General features: G+C 40.2%; 1 protein-coding gene across 2 annotated transcripts in view; it reads left to right on the top strand.

The window, feature by feature from the left end:
- The window catches only part of CBLB (Cbl proto-oncogene B), a 157888-nt gene that overhangs the window by 121344 nt on the left and 18137 nt on the right, over positions 1-18407 (top strand). For both annotated transcript variants that reach the window (XM_075852808.1, XM_075852807.1), the window contains exons 13-14: positions 8622-8768; positions 9547-9629. In XM_075852808.1, coding sequence (XP_075708923.1) covers positions 8622-8768; positions 9547-9629 — 230 coding nt within the window. The remainder of the gene's footprint in view (positions 1-8621; positions 8769-9546; positions 9630-18407) is intronic.

The following is an 18407-nucleotide window of genomic DNA, read 5'->3' as shown; positions in this document are numbered from 1 at the left end:
TAATTTTCAGTTGTTTTTCACACTGTAAAGCGCAGAACAAAAACTACTACCTGGAGACTACCAATAAGCTGCTGTGGATGGATATGTTATTGGGTTTCCGTGGTTAGCACTTTGAATGCATAATGGTGTAATGCCGTGAACTGGATTCACACATACAGTTTTTTTTATTATTATTTTTAAATAAAACTAGTAGTGGATATAACAAAAGGGGAAATTTAATTCCCACTTTCTACTTTTTAATTCCTTATGATCCTCTCCTAACGTTGACTAAAATACTGCATCAAAAACTGCATGTGTGAATCCAGCCTGAATCCTGATAATATTTCATGGAAATTAATAGGATCCGTCGATGGAATTGTCATGCTCCGTTTGCATTCATGTGTTAATGAACAGGGCAATCATTAGAATAACAATAAAGCTATACTACCATCTGTCAGCCTGATTGTCGATGGTTTCCAGGTAAGAATAGATTCCTTTAGAATTGTATAAATTAAACAAATGGAAATATAGGCCAATCTACAAAGGTGTTTTCCAGGAAATATCCATTGATAGTCCACTCTTCTGCATTCTCAGAGGGGTCTGAACCCTGGGACCCCTACCAATCAGCCGATCAGTTGGGGCTAAGCTGCAGGATCAGGCACAAACACATTTACGGATGATTTTGTCAGGGGAAACCACGGGCAGCCAGACACTCTCTGCAGTGCCAATATGATTTAATAATTCATTTTCCAGAGACCCCCTTGGAAAATGAAATTTAGAATCGGATTTGGTTGGTATCGGCAACTTCACTTTCCTATTTTCGATGAATCTATCCAATGTCTTTTTTTTTTCTACCTTGCTGTGCAACGTCATTTGCTTACAATATCCTATTGCATAGTGTCAAATTGCCATTTCATGAATTATATTGCACTGTCCCCTATACAGATCTCACAATTGTGCACAGGGCAAGTAAGACAAATGCAAAAATAAAAGCTCTAAACAGATGATATACAAAAGGGAATATAAATCTACACACATGCATTTTCTGAAAAGATATGATGAGTTGGTGTTAAAAATTTGTTTTTCAAATATAAAGGTTATAAATAAAATTGTGGAAATCACAAATGCATTGTGTTCTGTATTATTAAACTGTAATTGCTGATTGAGAAACCAATATTGTCATGACTCCCTCACAATTGTGCATTGCAGCTGTCTTTTTGTGTAGAGCTCTGTAAAAAATGTCTTTCTGCATTGTATAAACTGTTATACAATTGGTTTACACTTTTCCAGTTTATTAACATATAGTTTATTTTTATGTGACCATGTTTTGCATGGGGCCTTATAGCTTAAATGTGCCCTTCACCCTCCCCCATTAAAGACCTCCTTCTCTCTTCCATGATGACATTTTATTATAAGATTTATCTTTGTACAGTGCAATGTTTATTAAGGATTTTTACATATATAATACACAGTAACAAAAGAAATGTAAAGTAAAACAGCATGTAAATCTAAGGTAGAGTTCACATATAATAAATAAAATTAGTCAGCACAAAGGAGTCCTATAGAAGTGGTCGAAAAAAGATAAGTATAGTACACAATAAGTGTAAAAAGAAAGGCGAAGACAACTGAAAAAGAGTGGACAGGAGAAAACCTCTACCAGTAGATCAGTGTATGCAGTGGTCATAAGGATTACACCATTAATGAGTTAGACAGAGGAAAATAGGGCAGGATGAACGTAGTTATCCTGGGAGGATCAGATAGATTGAAATATGTCATGCTTATGCTGTGAGCTTTTTGTTAATAATTTTCCAGGAAATCTGCTTTTTCGCTTCTAGAAAATTCAGGGATTTTAAAGATATAGCTTATTATCTGCTTAAAGGCTTTGTACACCTTTTTGAAAACATTTTTTAAATAAAACAGTGCATCAGTGTGATTGGTGCAACTTTGTAATGACTTTTTATTGAAAATTCTTTTAACTTTTTGAGATACAGCTGCTTTGTATCTTGTATACAGAGCAGCTGTATCTAGCGCTGAAACCTGTATCTGTCAGCGGGACTGAGGGGTTCAGTGACAGCGGTCCTGCGTTTCTCTAGCTGTTATCGATCACATCTAAGTTCATAACTTAAGAGGCTCTGTCACCACATTATAAGTGGCCTATCTCTTACATAATGAGATTGGCGCTGTAATGTAGGTGACAGCAGTGTTTTTTATTTAGGAAAACTATCTATTTTCACCAAGTTATGAGCGATTTTTAGCTTTATTCTAAGGACTTTCTTAATGCCCAACTGGGCGTGTTTTTACTTTTGACCAAGTGGGCGTTGTGGAGAGAAGTGTAAGACGCTGACCAATCAGCGTCATACACTTCTTTCCATTCATGTAATCAGCGCATAGTAATCCTGCGTTGTTCACTATGTGCAGCTACATACACCCACATTAACATTACTGAAGTGTCTTGACCGTGAATAGACATTACCTCCAGCCAGGACGTGATGTCTATTCACACTCCTGACACTTCGGTAACGTTTGTGTGTGACTTACAGCACAGCAAGTGTAATCTCGCAAGATCACGCTGTAAATGACAGCACAACGTGATCTCGATGTGCTGTGTTGTAAGTCCCACACAAACGTTACCGAAGTGTTGGGATTGTAAATTGACATCCCGTCCTGGTTGGAAGTGATGTCTATTTACTGTCAAGACACTTCAGTAACGTTAATGTGGGTGTATGTGACAGCATATAGTAAACAACGCAGGATCAGGATGTGCTGATTCCATGAATGGAGAGAAGTGCATGACGCTGATTGGTCAGCGTCATAAACTTATCTCAACAATGCCCACTTGGTCAAAAGTAAAAACACGCCCAGTTGGGCATTAAGAAAGTCATTAGCCTAAAGCTAAAATTGCTCCTAACTTGGTGAAAAAATAGATTGTTTTTCTAAATAAAAAACAGTGTTGTTACCTACATTATAGCGCCGATCTCATTATGTAAGAGATAGGGCACTTATAATGTGGTGACAGAGCCTCTTTAGATGTGATCCATAACCGGTGGATCCTGTTTTCACTGATCCCGTCAGTGCCGCTGACCTGATGGATTCAGGTCTCCGCGCTAAATACAGCTGCTCTGTATACAGAATACAAAGCACCTATATCTCAAAAACTTTAATAAAAAGTAATTACAAAGTTGCACCAATCACACTGATACACTGTTTTATTTAAAAAAAAATTGTTTTCATTAATAATCATTTTTTTTTAAAATGTTGCAATAAAGTACAAACGTAAATAATTATAAAATTTGGATTTTAGATAAGGATGTAAAAAACTAAATTTGATCACAAGCATAATAAAACTTTATTACAATAATGTGTGTGATTAATCATTGTTAAACTCAATACAAAGGCCTGTTTGACACCAGCAGTCATGGGGTTAGAAATATTCTGGGAATGTTCGAATTCTGTATAGGCTAACCCCCATTGACAAGGAATAGTCCCAAACATGGTACTCTGCTTCGGGATGTCTTGCACATCTGGGGGCAATTCCCAAATCATTCTGCTTGTGGATCAGAACCTATAATTCAATAACCATAGTCCACTGTTAGAACCTACCCAATACAAAAAAAAGAAACCGAAGGCTCTATATAGAACAGAAAAAAAAAATCTACATTTCTGCTTCAGTCCACAAGCAGATTATTTTTCTTCCTTACTTAAAGGGGTATTCCTATCTCAGATATATATGGCATTTCCACAGGATATGCCATAAATATCTGATAGATGAGGGTCCCACCTCTAGCACCTAAATCTATATCGAGAACAGACGTCACTCAACCCCCATTCTGCCTGGGGAGGTGGTCACCGATTGCAGGCAGGGACTATGTGGAGCGGTGGCCTCTCCATTCTGTTCTATGGAAGTTATGGAAACAGTCGAACAAATGATGGGAATTATCGTTTTAGTGAGGAAGAAATATAATAATCTTGTGAGCTTAAGCAGAAATTTTGATATATTTAAAAAAATGTTCTGTTCTAAAGAGCCACCTATTTTTTCTTTTTTTTTGTATTGGGCATGTTACAACAGATTACTGTGTTTACTGAAGGATATGTTCTGATCCACAAGCAGAATGCTTGGGGCACTGCCCCTCGATGTGCAAGGCACCCTGAAGTGGAGAACAATTGGGACTATTCTTTGTCAATGAGGGTAGCCCTTCTGACATTACCAGAATATTTCTAACCACATGACTGCTGTCGTCAAACAGGAATCAGTATTTGGTCAAACAGATTGATCACATGCTATTATTGTAATAATGTTTTATTATGCTTCTGATCAAATTTAGCTTTTTACATTCTTAGCTAAAATTTAATTTTATAATTATTAACGTTGGTTTGTTCTTTACTGCAACATTTTACAACTGATTATTGCTCTGAAATATTTTACTGTCTGTATCATAACTATTTTTTAGCTATTATCTATTTGTACTGTGTTATGTTTCAACTCCTTTTGTACCCATTGGAATTGGCTATACAACCACAATTGAAATGTCAGGTCCAATTGTGGTCTAATTTTTTTGATCAGCTTTGTTGAATTGAACAAAAAATGACAAGTCTTTATTAAAAAGCAGGCAAGAAATAATACTAACTCCTACTCGACACAAAAGTGTTTTGACCTTTTTACCATATTACAAATGTGAACATGTATTTAATTGTTAACACAAAAAAATACTATTTTTATCGGTGTGCTCTATTTTGTGTCCTAGGGGGAAAAAAGATCAATATTCTCTGTTCTTTTTGTTTTGTATGTGTCAGACTCCTTTGTATTTAGAACTGTATTCTACCATTTTAAGAAATGTATCTTTAAAATTCCCTCTTTGTATCTATCTATTAAGAGAAATCCGTGATGAAATGCACTTCTTCCATTAGTTTTGAAATTGGTCTGCCAGTGAGCCCATTTCTTGTGGAGTCCATTAACTGTGTTTGTTAGAGGTAATATTTCATCATTCAGTAGAGAGCTTCTGTCTTCATTGTCGTCTTATAAGAAGAATTCTATCTGTCAACCACACATTGCTGGAGTAGGACAGCCTATTATCGCTTTGCCTCCCAGTTGTAGAGCTTTGTGTTCTACTGCATTGTATTATTTTTCATAAGTCCTGTAAATTTAAATTCTGTTGTACTGAAATGATTTTTATTCACCACTTAAACTGTAAATTGTGTGCCTTTTAGGAGTTGGTGGTTGTTTAGGGTCAGAAAATGTCACAACCTTGTCCAAGTTGATATAATCTCAGGGGCAGAATAGGATGCTTTAGGGCCGCATGCAGACCCTGAGACTGTCATTTGTGGCCGACGGTGCAACGAAGCTCCCAAGACGTCCTCAGGACAGCAGAGAGCAGTCCGAAAGAAGAGCGCTGCACCCCCTGTAGATAGTGCCACCCCCTTCCTCCTGTACGTAGCGCAGGGTTGGCGTCTGCACCCGGCAAACCTGGGCAAGTGCCGGGGCCCACTACTCTTGGGGGGGCACTCGGCCTCTGGGTGCTAATGCAGCCGTCGTGACTCCATAAGGGGTGAAATCCCCAGCCAGAGCGTTGCCGTGGATTCCGCTCCTAGTAGAAGCTCCTGTCTCGGAGCGGAATCCCACCCTCCTTAGTAGTGCTACACAGCCCCGCTCCATGGTAGTGCCACCCAACCCCCTCCCTGTAGGTAGCGCCTCTGGGGCTCCCTCTAGGAGTGGATGCCCCAGCCAGAGCGTTGCATACGATTTGGCCCGGGATTCTGATCCTAGAGAAGCCCCTGACGTGACTGTCCATATATGGACAGTGATGTTAGGGGCTTTTCCTGGAGTGGGCTCCCCGGCCAGAGCTTTGCCGAAGCTCTGGCCAGGGATTCCGCTCCAGCAGATGCCCCTGACGTCACTACCCATATATGGACTGTGACGTCTGGGGGTCCTCCTGGAGTGGAATCCCCGTCCAGAGCATCGGCAATGCGCTACCTACAGGGAGGGGGGCTGTGTGGCACTACCAGGGAGGGGGGCTGTGTGGCCCTACTAGGGAGGGGGGCTGTGTGGCCCTACTAGGTAGGGGTGCTGTGTGGACCCACTAGTGAGGGGTGCTGTGTGGCCCTACTAGGGAGGGGGGCTGTGTGGCCCTACTAGGGAGGGGGGCTGTGTGGCCCTACTAGGGAGGGGGGCTGTGTGGCCCTACTAGGGAGGGGGGCTGTGTGGCCCTACAAGGGAGGGGGCTGTGTGGCATTACCTGGGAGTGGGACTGTGTGGCACTACCTACAAGGGGGGCTTTGTTGCACTACCTACAAGGGGGACTGTGTGGCACTTTCTACAGGGGGCACTATGGCATTATCTACAGAGGGCACTGTGGCATTATCTAGGGGGTGTTGTGGCACCATCTACAGTGGGCACTGGCGCCATCTGCAAAGGGTGCTGTGCCACTATCTAATAACTAATTGAAATAACTAATTGATTAACAATATTTTGTATTGTATCAAATTGGAAAGTAATGCGCCCTGTCAACTTCAATTTTTTTCTGTGTGGCTCATTTACTCGGCCGAGTTTGAGACCCCTGCTTTAGACAGTCTACCCCACTTACTAAGAAAAGGTAGGGGGTTCATGTAGACACAGAGGACCAAATCCTACAAGGGGCAACCTTTTATATTTTATTTGGAAGTATTTTTTGTTTTTGCTAGAATTTAAGTATAGTAAGTTCTTTAGAGCTATTATCTAATTACTTTTTCATAAAATATGGTATGTTTAAAATTTTATTTAGAAGGGTTGTCTAGTTTAGAGAAATAATTTTCATATATCCAATAATAGAATTTTGAGTTAATCGAGAGGTTCCCCTGTTCAGGATCCTCATCTTTTGGCCCCGAGTTACAAAGGGCATCTTTTTGTTTTGAAGGACTAACCCATTGATTTGAATGGGCACTCTGTAATGCCTTATTTCCCCTGTGGTGGAGCTGCAAGAAAATTGAACACTCAGGGTATGTTCACAAGATTAACAAAATACGTCTGAAAATACGGAGCGGTTTTCAAGGGAAAACAGCTCCTGATTTTCAGACTTTTTTGAGCAACTCGCGTTTTTTGCTGCATTTTCTACGGACGTTTTTGGAGCTGTTTTCATTGGAGTCTATGAGAAAACTGCTCCAAAAACGTCCCAAGAAGTGTCCTGCACTTAATTTGACAAGCCGTCATTTTACGCGCCGTATTTTGACAGCGACGCGTAAAATGACAGATCGTCTGCATAGAACATCGTAAGACTCATTGCAAACAATGGGGAGATGTTTGCCGACGTATTGGAGCCGTCTTTTCAGGCGTAATTCGAGGCGTAAAACGCCTCCATTACGTCTGAAAAGATGTCGTGTGAACATACCCTCACTGTCATGTTCCCTCACAGATTACAACTGATTCCTAGCACGGGGACACTTTGTGATCAGCTTACTCTCAAGGGACCCTTCTAATGAGTAGGGATTTTCTAAAGGGGACAACCCCTTTAAACACGTCCCTTAATAAAAATCAACAAAAATCTGAACTGGCATAAAAAAAGTGCATGGAATTACTGTTGCTCATAACAACTAATCAGGTTTGAATGGGCCCTGTTATTTTCTGGCTTTGATAAAAAAACCTTTAAGAACATTTGTACTTAAGTTATCTAATATTCAATAGGGACATTAATAGATTTCTTGAGTTGCACCTCCTGTAAGAGTTGCCACAATATTTTTTTGTAGGCCCCAGAATGACAAATCCGACTAGTTATGCTATGATATATGAGTAAGAGATGTATCACCGTATAACTAGAAGGGTCTTATCATTACGAAATGTGGAAAGTCATTGTCAACTCCTATGTGGGTTGTATTAATCATTTCCTATTGCGACTTTTTAAAAGCCGAGAGAAAAGAAACCAGTGTAATGAAAAAACATGTGTAAAAGCATTTCAGGAGGTCTTTCACCAAAAATGAGATTTAGAAATATGTGGTTAACATCGCAGCCTGGGATGTGTAGAAGTTTGCTTTTTCCAAGCTTCTTTTCCCACGTGCCAGTACAGTACCATTCCAGCTCTGTGGGTCAGCTGACTCTTGACAGTCTGGATGATAGGGATACTCTGAATAACAACCACAGTCTTGGCAGGAACTCATTAACCACATTATAGTAAAAATATGAGAAGAAGCTCTGTAGCAATTTATCGGAGGAGGTCCCCTCCAGAAACTCTGTTTTCTTTTTACTTGCATACATTTTCTTGTGTGTGTGTGTGTGTGTGTGTGTGTGTGTGTACATAGCCTGAGATAAGGACCCCAGGATTGGTCATTCTCCCGGTATTTAACGACTGCAAACTCTCTCTGCACTGTGTGTGTGAGTGTGTGTGTGTGTGTGTGTGTGTGTAATTTATTTGACTAAAGTACAGTGAGTGACCATAAATATAACTTATTCTTATCTTCCAACTGTGTATTTAGGGAATCAGGTATATTAAGGGAATGATCTAAATAATTTAGTGCAATATGAGGGTTCTGCTTATATAAAAGGTTATATTTTCAAAATAACTAACTAAATATGAATTTGTTTTTATTAATAACCTTGACACTGAAACTCAGAACTGGAGTTCAGCACTCACATGCAAATATATTGAAATCTTTTGACTTTTTTTTTTTTTTTTTTCTAGGTGTCCTTTATCATTACATTCCCTGTCAGATAAAGTGAGACGTTCTATAGAAGATGATGATGGAGAATACAAAATACCTTCCTCTCACCCCGTATCCGAATCAAGACCATTGCCTTTGCATTGTCATAGTGTAAAATCCTTTTCTAGGTAAAAACATAGTTTTTTTTTTGTTGTTTTCTTGAATTACTTTTAGGGTTATTGTATAATCACAACATATCTAGTACTAGGTCCTTAAATGTGTCACCTATGTTTTTTTATTAAACAATTAAAACAATATACTAAGATCCATTCTTTATTTATTTTTTGATTTATACATTTTTTTTGGGTTATACATGCGTGTGGCTCTATCCATTCTGTTCTATGGGAGCTCTGGAAATAGCTGGGTAGCCTCCTCTCCACCAGTCCCCACCTGAAATCGGCAGCCAGCCTCACTAGGCGAAGTGGGGGTGAGGGGACTCCTATTCTCGATATAGGTGTGGGTCCCAGAGCTGATGATATGACATAAATGTCAAATTTGGAAATACCCCTTTAAAAATGTTTAGTCTCTGAATGCTGTCAACAAAGCAGAGCACCGGCTCCGGAAAGATGGCTGCCCCCTAATTATGCATAGAAAACAAAAATCTACATTCAGAAAAGAAAAACTGATCCGAAAACTCTAATATGATTCACTGTGGTTTTAATTAGGCAAAAAAAAAAAAATAGACAGTACGTTCCCCTTAAAGAGGTCTATCTGGGGACTAATCCTCCTTTTAATGAATTTTAATTTTGGTTATTTCACATTTATTAATTATTTCGCTAAATAAAGCACAGAATTCTATAGATGGCTATGTCTGCTTTGTCAGCTGATGATTGGCTAGGTTGAGTTTACAATTGGTTTTATGATATTAAGCAATATATGAATTGCATTGTTTCTTACCCCTCTTAGGCTGTGTGAGAATGGCCCATGTTTGACAAATGGCACGCACAATGACACATCTGAAACGAAAAAACTAAAGACTCCAGATCTTGGTAAGTGCAAAATAACTATAAATAGCTACAACCATTCCAATGTATCTGCATAAAGCTTGAATTATTTGTGGTAAAATAAATTAGCGGATCAATTTTACTTTTGTTCTTTGTTGTGTGATGATCCTTAGCAGGAAAACATACATAGAATCTTTCTAGCATAGGTGTGAAAACTTCGCTATGTATATGTTATGGTACAAGCTCTGGAAACATCTATAAGATTTCATTAGTAAGATAAGCAGAGATATGCTCTTTAGGGCAGAAATTGTTTATTTTTAAGACAACGGGGGGAATTTATTAAGACTAGAGTTTCATGCACTAGTCTTAATCCTAAACACGTTGGAGTAAGATGCACCTGAATTATTAAGAGGCGAACACCTCTTAACAAATTAGGTGCATCTCTTGCTCACAAATCTACGCCTAGATTTTCACTATAATTTATGCCGGTTTCCAGCGAAAATGATAGTACATTTTTGTAAGGCTGCATGTGGCCACGCACCCTCCAGATAAGGCCTACCTGTTTTTTAAAAAGTGGCGGCGGTAGCATAGGAATGAGAAAATTTTCATATATTTGCACAGAAAAATTGGGACTTTGACGGAAAACTAGCCTAAAACGTCTAATACATTCCCTCAGTTGTGTTTTTGCTTTTCTGCTTGTTTTTTTGGAGCCAAATGATGCATCATCTTTCCTTTCCAAATTTCTTTTCAATCACCTCAAAAATAAAAATTCACATTTTGTTTAGAAATGCCTTGAGTCTCTGAATTCTGTTTCCTGCTAACAAATGTTACTGTTAATTAGCATTTGCAGAAACTTGGAAGAGACTTTCAACCATTAATCCTAACCTTCCATGATGATCATATTCACATAATACAACAAAAACATCCAATTAGCTAAATACGCAAACATAGATTGAAAAAAATAATAATAATTTCTTGGCAAACAAAGCCTTGTTTAAAGAAATGAATGCGGCCAAGTTTGACTTTTATGTATTTGTGCTTCTGGGATATTAATTTATCAACACAAGTGCTTACTTTGACTTTCAAGTTTTATTTCCTCTCCCAATCAATGATCTATTCCATTTACATAAAACTCCCCCTATTTTGTTATACCGTATATGTCTTTATTATTTTTCTGCATTGTATACCAATCATTTTTTTTTTAAAGCATTTTGACCGCATTATGTTTTTTCTATAATATTTAGGAGAACCAGCGAAATAATGGATATTTACTAGGACAACTGACTCACTCCTTACTGTCGTGTCCTGCAGTAAAACAACTGGCTGGTGCAGGAGCCTCCCACCTCTGCCCTGTCTACTGTAGGCAAAAATATTGTCCCTTATTAAGCCCAGAGGCAGGCCTTTAATAGGAGTATGTAAAAACACAATATACTGCAATATATAAGTATTGCAGTATATTGTGCAAGCGAGCCAGTGATCGATTTTTCACGTACCTTAGGGAGACTAATAAAAAAAAGTAAACTGTCAATATTTTATTGTTTTAAAAAAATTAATTTAAGTTAAAAAAAATAAACACCCGTTCCCATTTTCTTCCTAAAGTAATGAAAAAATAAATACACAATTGGTTTCGCCATGTTCGTAAAAGTCCAAAGTATTACAATATAATATTATTTAAACCCCCTCGGTGAACTCCATAAAAAAAATTGCCAGAATTGTTTTTTTTTGGTCATCTTTTCTCCCACAGAAAATAGAATAAAAAATGATCAAAATTGCTGACCCACAGGATAGGTATATCATTCTTGCAGGGATCCTAAAGGGTGTCCCAATCACTTTATGTAATGTATATGCCCCTAATACGCTACAAATCCCCTTTTTGGAAAGAGTTTTGGCTAAGATCTCCCGTTTGCCATCTACCACTTTATTTATAGGTGGTGACTTTAACCTCCCTCTTTCTGACACCATGGACAGACAATCCCTCAGTACACCTTCCCTGCCTTTAGAACTACGTAGGCATACATTGACTTTTCGTCGATTTGATCCGTAAATATAACTTGTGTGATTTATGGAGAGTCTCCAACCCATCGGCTAGGCAGTATACCTTTTATTCCCACCCACATAGCACCCATACCCGGATATATTTATTCCTAGGTAATCTCCCGGGTCTTCGTTCGTCTTCCTCTGTTGACATTGGCCCTATTACATGGTCAGATCACACTTTGATCATTCTAGACCTGCACTCTGACTTATGGGCTACCAGGGTGTGTCATTGGAGACTGAACGAACGCCTACTTAAATCCCCAGTCCATAGGGCATCCCTTGAAACTCATATTGACTCATATTTTACTCTTCACAAAGATTCAAACCCCACGTTATCCACAATATGGGAGGCACACACAGCAGTTCTCAGAGGGCAATGTATATCGCTTTCCTCTCACCTCAAATGGGATGTGCTTCAACAAGATTTAGACCTGATGACGACTTTAAATCGGAAAATAAAATGTCCCTTTTCCCCTCCACATCTACTCTTCGACTTATTTTTGAGACACTGGCAATAGAGAGATCCTTCAACCTGCCCCAAGTAGAAAAGTAACTAATGTATACTAAGCAACGATATTATGAAAGAGGGAATAAGGCACATTCGTTAGTTGCGGACCAACTACGTATGAGAGCTGCTCAGTCTGCCCCTTCTGCACTCAAAGATACACATTGTCAGATGCTATTTGATCCTAGTCTATAGGCTAATATGTTCCACTAATATTACACAAAATTATGCTCCCTCACATCACAACTTCCCGCAGATCCATCCACCCATGCCCAATGTCTAACGGATTATTTAAACTCATGCCCTCTCCCCACGGACATCTACCGACTCACTTATGCTCAATTACTGTAGAAGAACTACATGACACTATAAAGGAACTTCCTAATGGTCTTTCAAGACTCCTTAATTTTCCAGATGTTAGATCTCTTTAACTCTTGTCAGGAGCCTCGACCCCCCCCCCCCCTTCTATGCTTCATTCTTTTATTACGGTCATTCCTAAATCGGGGAAGGACCAGTCTGACTGTGCCTGCTATCGGACAATATCCTTGTTGAATGCTGATCTCAAAATATTTACCAAGATCTTGGCCAATAGACTTGGCTCACTTCTCCCTGGTTTGATACACAAAGATCAGGTTGGGTTTGTCATGCATAGGCAAGCCAGAGATAACACTAGACGTACAATTGATTTGGTTGACATTCTCCCTAAAACTGATTCTTCAGGCTTACTCCTTAGTTTGGATGCCGAGAAGGCCTTTGATCGGCTAGATTGGTCCTTCCTCTTTGCCACTTTAGAAACAATAAGTATCTCCTGCCCTTGTCTTACTGCAATACACTCATTATACTCCTCTCCAAATGCTTGGTTAAACTCCCACACGCAACCTTTTAGAGTCTAAATATTTACAATGGCACTCGACAGGGTTGCCCCCTCTCCCCCCTTCTTTTTGTGTTATGTGTAGAGCCACTGGCCTCCCGTATAAGGAATAATCCAGACATTCAAGGAATTCTGGTGCGGGATAGGGAATTCAAAATTTCCCTATCCGCTGATTTTGTCCTCCTGACTCTGCGCAACCCACAAATTTCTCTACCTAACCTGCACTTGGTCCTAAATGAATACAGCCGTTATTCAGGATATAAGATTAACAATTCTAAGACAGAAGCCCTACCAATTAATCTTTCTCCGTCGCTTACCTCGACCCTAAAGTCCTCCTTTAACTATACGTGGAAGGAGGACACAATCAAATATTTAGGTATTCAACTTACTCGCTCCTATAACTCCCTATACAAATTACATTTTTTCCCCCCTTTTTCAGGAAATTAATAGATTATGATCCAAGTGGTCCACCATTCCCCTCTCTCTGCAGTTAATGATATTTTGGCAAAATAGTAATTTTATCTCTTAGAGACCATCCCGGTGCCCATACCGTGAACTGATATTCATAAGTTGCAAACATCTATACTGAAATATATTTGGGCGGGAAAACACCATAGAATCCCGAAGTCAGTCCTACTTTTTACCGTTTCATCGGGTGGACTGGCAGTTCCCGATGTCTACCGCTACTATCTAGCTGTACAGCTACGCAGGATCCCTAGTTGGGCTTCGCTGCATGCATATAATAAATGGACTGAGATTGAGAAGCTCTGGACTGCCCCTACCCACCCAAATGCATTCGAGCTGTAGACATTTTGGCGATGTCCTTACTTAGCTCGATGACATTTACTAAGAACATTTGGAAGCTTTCTAATACCCACTATTCTCTGTCCTCACTGCGAGGATGACTCAGCCCTGGTCGAGAGCTGTCCTTTTTTATTTTGCTGACATCATAGACACGTGTTCGAAGACCATTCTACCATTCCAAACTTTACAATCCAAATATAATTTCACCATTTAATGCGTACTTCAGCTATCTACAAATTGGCCATCTTGCCAATTCTCTTTATATAAATACGGTAATAGCTTTTCTAAACCCACACCTTTTTGAATTTCTCTGCAAAACTACCACCTCAACTAGCGGTTTAATCTCTGAGATCTATGATATTCTCTCCTCTCCGAATATGCATACAACTCCCAAACATGGATATATGGTTAAATGGGAGACCTATCTAAGTAGGGAACTCCCCCCTGTCCCTGTGGCAAATTATTTGGTCTCATGCAGCGAAGCCATCTCTCTGTGCTTCTTATAAAGAGAACCAATATAAAATTCTGATGCACTGGTATCATACGCCGGCATTCCTTCATCTAATTTACCCGCTAGTCTAAGACAGGTATTGGAGATGCCGCAGTGACAGGGGGACACCCCTCATATCTTGTGGGATTGCCGATTGCTTCGCCCCTTTTGGAGAGAGGTCAATGATCTACTCCATCGATTATTAGATGTCCGGCTCCCTCTGACAGCTATGACTTTTCTCCTCAATGTTCCACCTGAGGCATTCAAGAAAGTACACTGCCGATTGGTGTTGCATGTTACTGCAGCTAAATGCCTTATATCTGCCCACTGGAAAAGAGCTAACCCTCCTACGATGGATCAACACAATAGAATTAGGCCTAATTCACACGAATGTGTTAAACGTCCGTGGGACGGCCGTTGAAACAGCGGCCGTCCCACGGACCTATGTTATTCAATGTGGCCGTTCACACAGCTGTTGTTTCAACGGACCGTGTGAAGGGTCCGTGGGAAAATAGGACATGTCCTATCTTTTCACGCATCCCTCCATAGACTCTCAACTATGGGGGATGCGTGACATCGCATCCCGCAGCGCTGAGCACGGATGCACCTCGGACATGAAAAACTGCAGTTTTTCACGTCCGAGATGCGCAGCGTTCGTGTGAATCAGGCCTTAGGGAGGTTAGGAGAATGGAGTCCCTGACAACCTCCATGAACAATCAACTAGATTGTTTCAATACTGTTTGGTCACCATGGTTCATGTATGGCTCTTCTAGACCACCCTGATCTTATAGAATACCTATACTAACCCCCTCTTATTTACCCATGTACAACTAGGATATCTCGTGGCCCCCCCCCCTTTAACTTTTTGTGCCAGTCTTTTGTCTTGTTATATATGTTTTATATATTCACTACTCTTTGTTGACAGAGTTTACCTACACAATCAGGTAGTATGTGGAGTTCATGTGACTTCAGATCACATTCACCACCGTAAGTTTCTGCATTTTTGTCTACTTACTATAAGCATCTCTGCAGAACATGCACTATACTTGAATTAAGCTTGTCATGACTTCCTACCATTCTTATCCTGACTTATACTCTTTATTATTGTGATACAACTTGTATTCCTTTTTAATAGCTCGTTACATGTTAAGTATCTTCTTTTTTCTTTTCCAAAAATAAAAAATACACAATTATAAAAAAAAAGTGATCAAAAAGTCACATGTACCATAAAATAGTACCAATAAAAACGACAGCTTATGCCGCAAATAGTATTAGGTCTCAGAATTTGGCGACACAAAAAATATAATTTTTTTTAACATTTCGTTTCTTCTCTGTAAAAGTAGCAAAACTTAAAAATAAACTATATAAATTTGGTATTGCCGTAATCATATTGATTTGCAGAAAAAAGTTATGTTGTTTGTACCACATTGTGAACACTGTTAGGCCTCATGCACACAAACGTATGTTTTCCCTCCCGTGAATACTGGCGTAAATACGGGTCCTTGGTCACACGTATTCGACCCGTATTGCACCAGTATTTACGGACCCGTGCCCGTAAATACGGGTCCGGTGTCACCAGTATTCCACCCGTATTTACGTGCACGTTTTCGCTGCAAAATTGAACTGCACTAATCGGCAGCCCCTTCTTTCTATCAGTGCAGGATAAAGAGAAGGGGCAGCCCTTTCCGTAGTAAAAGTAAAAGTAAATTATACTTACCCGGCCGTTGTCTTGGTGACGCGTCCCTCTTTCGACATCCAGCCCGACCTCCCTAGATGACGCGGCAGTCCATGTGACCGCTGCAGCCTGTGATTGGCTGCAGCGGTCACATGGACTGAAACGTCATCCTGAGAGGCCGGAATGGAGGAAGAAGCAGGGAGTTCTGGGTAAGTATGAACGGCTATGTTTTTTACACGTTGATCTATATTGTGATCGGAAGTCACTGTCCAGGGTGCTGAAACAGTTACTGCCGATCGTTTAACTCTTTCAGCACCCTGGACAGTGACTATCTCCTGACGTCGCCTAGCAACGCTCCTGTAATTACGGGTGGACACACGTAGTCACCCGTAATTACTGGAGCCTCATAGAATTCTATGGGCCTGCCCATGCCGTTATTTCGGCCTGAAATATGACGTTCTATATTTTTCAACGGCACGGGCACCTTCCCGTAATCATAAGTGATTACGGGCTTTTTTACGTTTGTGTGAACCCAGCCTTAGGCCCCATGCACACAGAGTTTTTTTACTAGTTTTTTGGTGCAGAAACCGCAACGCAAAACTAGCCAAAAAAATGTCCGAAAATGCCTCTCATTGATTTCAATGGGAGGTGGGTGCGGTTTTCTCCCACGAGCGGTAAAATCAGCTCGCGGGAGAAAGAAGGGACATGCCCTATCTTCGCGCAATTACGCCTCTGACCTCCCATTGACCTCAATAGGAGGCAGTGAAAGCGTATTTCGCTGCGTTTTATGCCCGTGGCGCTGAATGGCTGCTGGCGAAAATCGGGGTGCAGGCAGAGGAAAATCTGCCTCAAACTTGCAAACTGAATTTTGAGGCAGATTTTCCGCCTGCAAAAAAAACTCCGTGTGAACCCAGCCTAAAAACTAAATTAAAAAACTATGGAGGAATCACTATTTTTCTTTCCCATTCCACCCCACAAATACATTTTTCCAGATTCCCAGTACACGAATAGGAGAAAAAGCTGCCAGAGATTTTGTTGTGGTGGTGGGAGGGTGCGTGCATAGAGAACCTTGAAATCTTCGCCACAGTGGCATTTATTTCTAAAGTGACTTTAAGTTGCTTTTACAGAGACACCAGCGATTGCACTGGTGCTGATCACCAGGAGAGAGAGTGGCGGTTTATTATATGCTTGTCAGCACTGCACACCAGAAGAAAGAGTGGTGCTGCATTGTGTGCTCGCCAAGCACACACCACAGCACCGCCAAGTGTTTAACGCCGACAAACTCAGAATGAAGCCCCGCTGGGATCACCTGGTGATCCGCCAAGCTCATAATGAAGCCCCGCTCGGTTCACCTGGTGATCCGTGCCGCCAAGCTCATAATGAAGCACCCACCGCTCACTCTCCCTGTGTTTAGCCCCGCCATGCATACAACAGCCCTGGACACCAGGAGAGGGAAGCGTGCCAGTAATCCATGTGCCAGCTGTGCCACGTATGTCTCTTGCTGATTTTCTACAATTTTACAGTGGGCTAAGTAATGATGATTATTATACTATCCAGTGTAGTTTAGATGATCTGTCTGATATTGCATTCACAGAACACTTTAGGCCATTAAAATAAATCATTTTATTTCCTAATTTACTGGATATGCTATACACAACTGTTCACATATTGGCTTATTTTTACAAGTCAGTCAGCTGACATCCGCATCAGATTTCCTCTTTCATATTTATATACTCTGTATTTTGTTAAACCGTTTTAGCGACTGAAGCGTCATGCTTTCTACATTTGATTTTTTTTCTTGGCTTCTGTTGACTATACTTTTTTTATACTTCTCACACCTGTACAATGTTTGGAAGTGTCACGTCACTTGGAATATTAAATCCTTTACCAAATTCCACATTTCCTTGCTAGAAAATGATATCCCCCCTTTTGTAAGCAGTACAATAAGATTAGATAACGTTTCTCCAAGGACTTCTGACAGCTGAAAGTAGGACTTGTTCTTTTTCTTCTTAAGTGCTTTATCTCTGTTTAATGCTTCAGTCTTGGAATTTGCTGACTACATTGTTTTTCACTTGCTTTACTTCTGTGCGGTGTGGTTATTTACAGTGCTAGCTGTATCATGTTTGGCCACTCAGCAAAGTATGTTTTCTGTAAAGCTTCCATTTTGTTATTTGTCACTTTAGAAAATCATAGCTAAAAATATCTGTTTTAGGTTAGGAGTTTGCTTTGTAGCTCTTCTCTGTAACACTTCTCTGGACCTGATCACAGTTTGGCAGATTTAAAGTTCCTAATGCTAAAGGGTCATTTTAAGAAGGACAGAGAAAATTTTGGGAATTCAAGCTGATGATGACATTTTAGTCATTGACACAAGGCCTCAATCTGACACCTGGATTTATGAGCCACTACATGGGCACACGTCACGTCCCCCATCAGACGGACTC

Source organism: Rhinoderma darwinii, chromosome 2 (assembly GCF_050947455.1).
Source record: "Rhinoderma darwinii isolate aRhiDar2 chromosome 2, aRhiDar2.hap1, whole genome shotgun sequence".
Classification (NCBI taxonomy): domain Eukaryota; kingdom Metazoa; phylum Chordata; class Amphibia; order Anura; family Rhinodermatidae; genus Rhinoderma; species Rhinoderma darwinii.
This window is presented reverse-complemented; position numbering and strand designations above follow the sequence as displayed.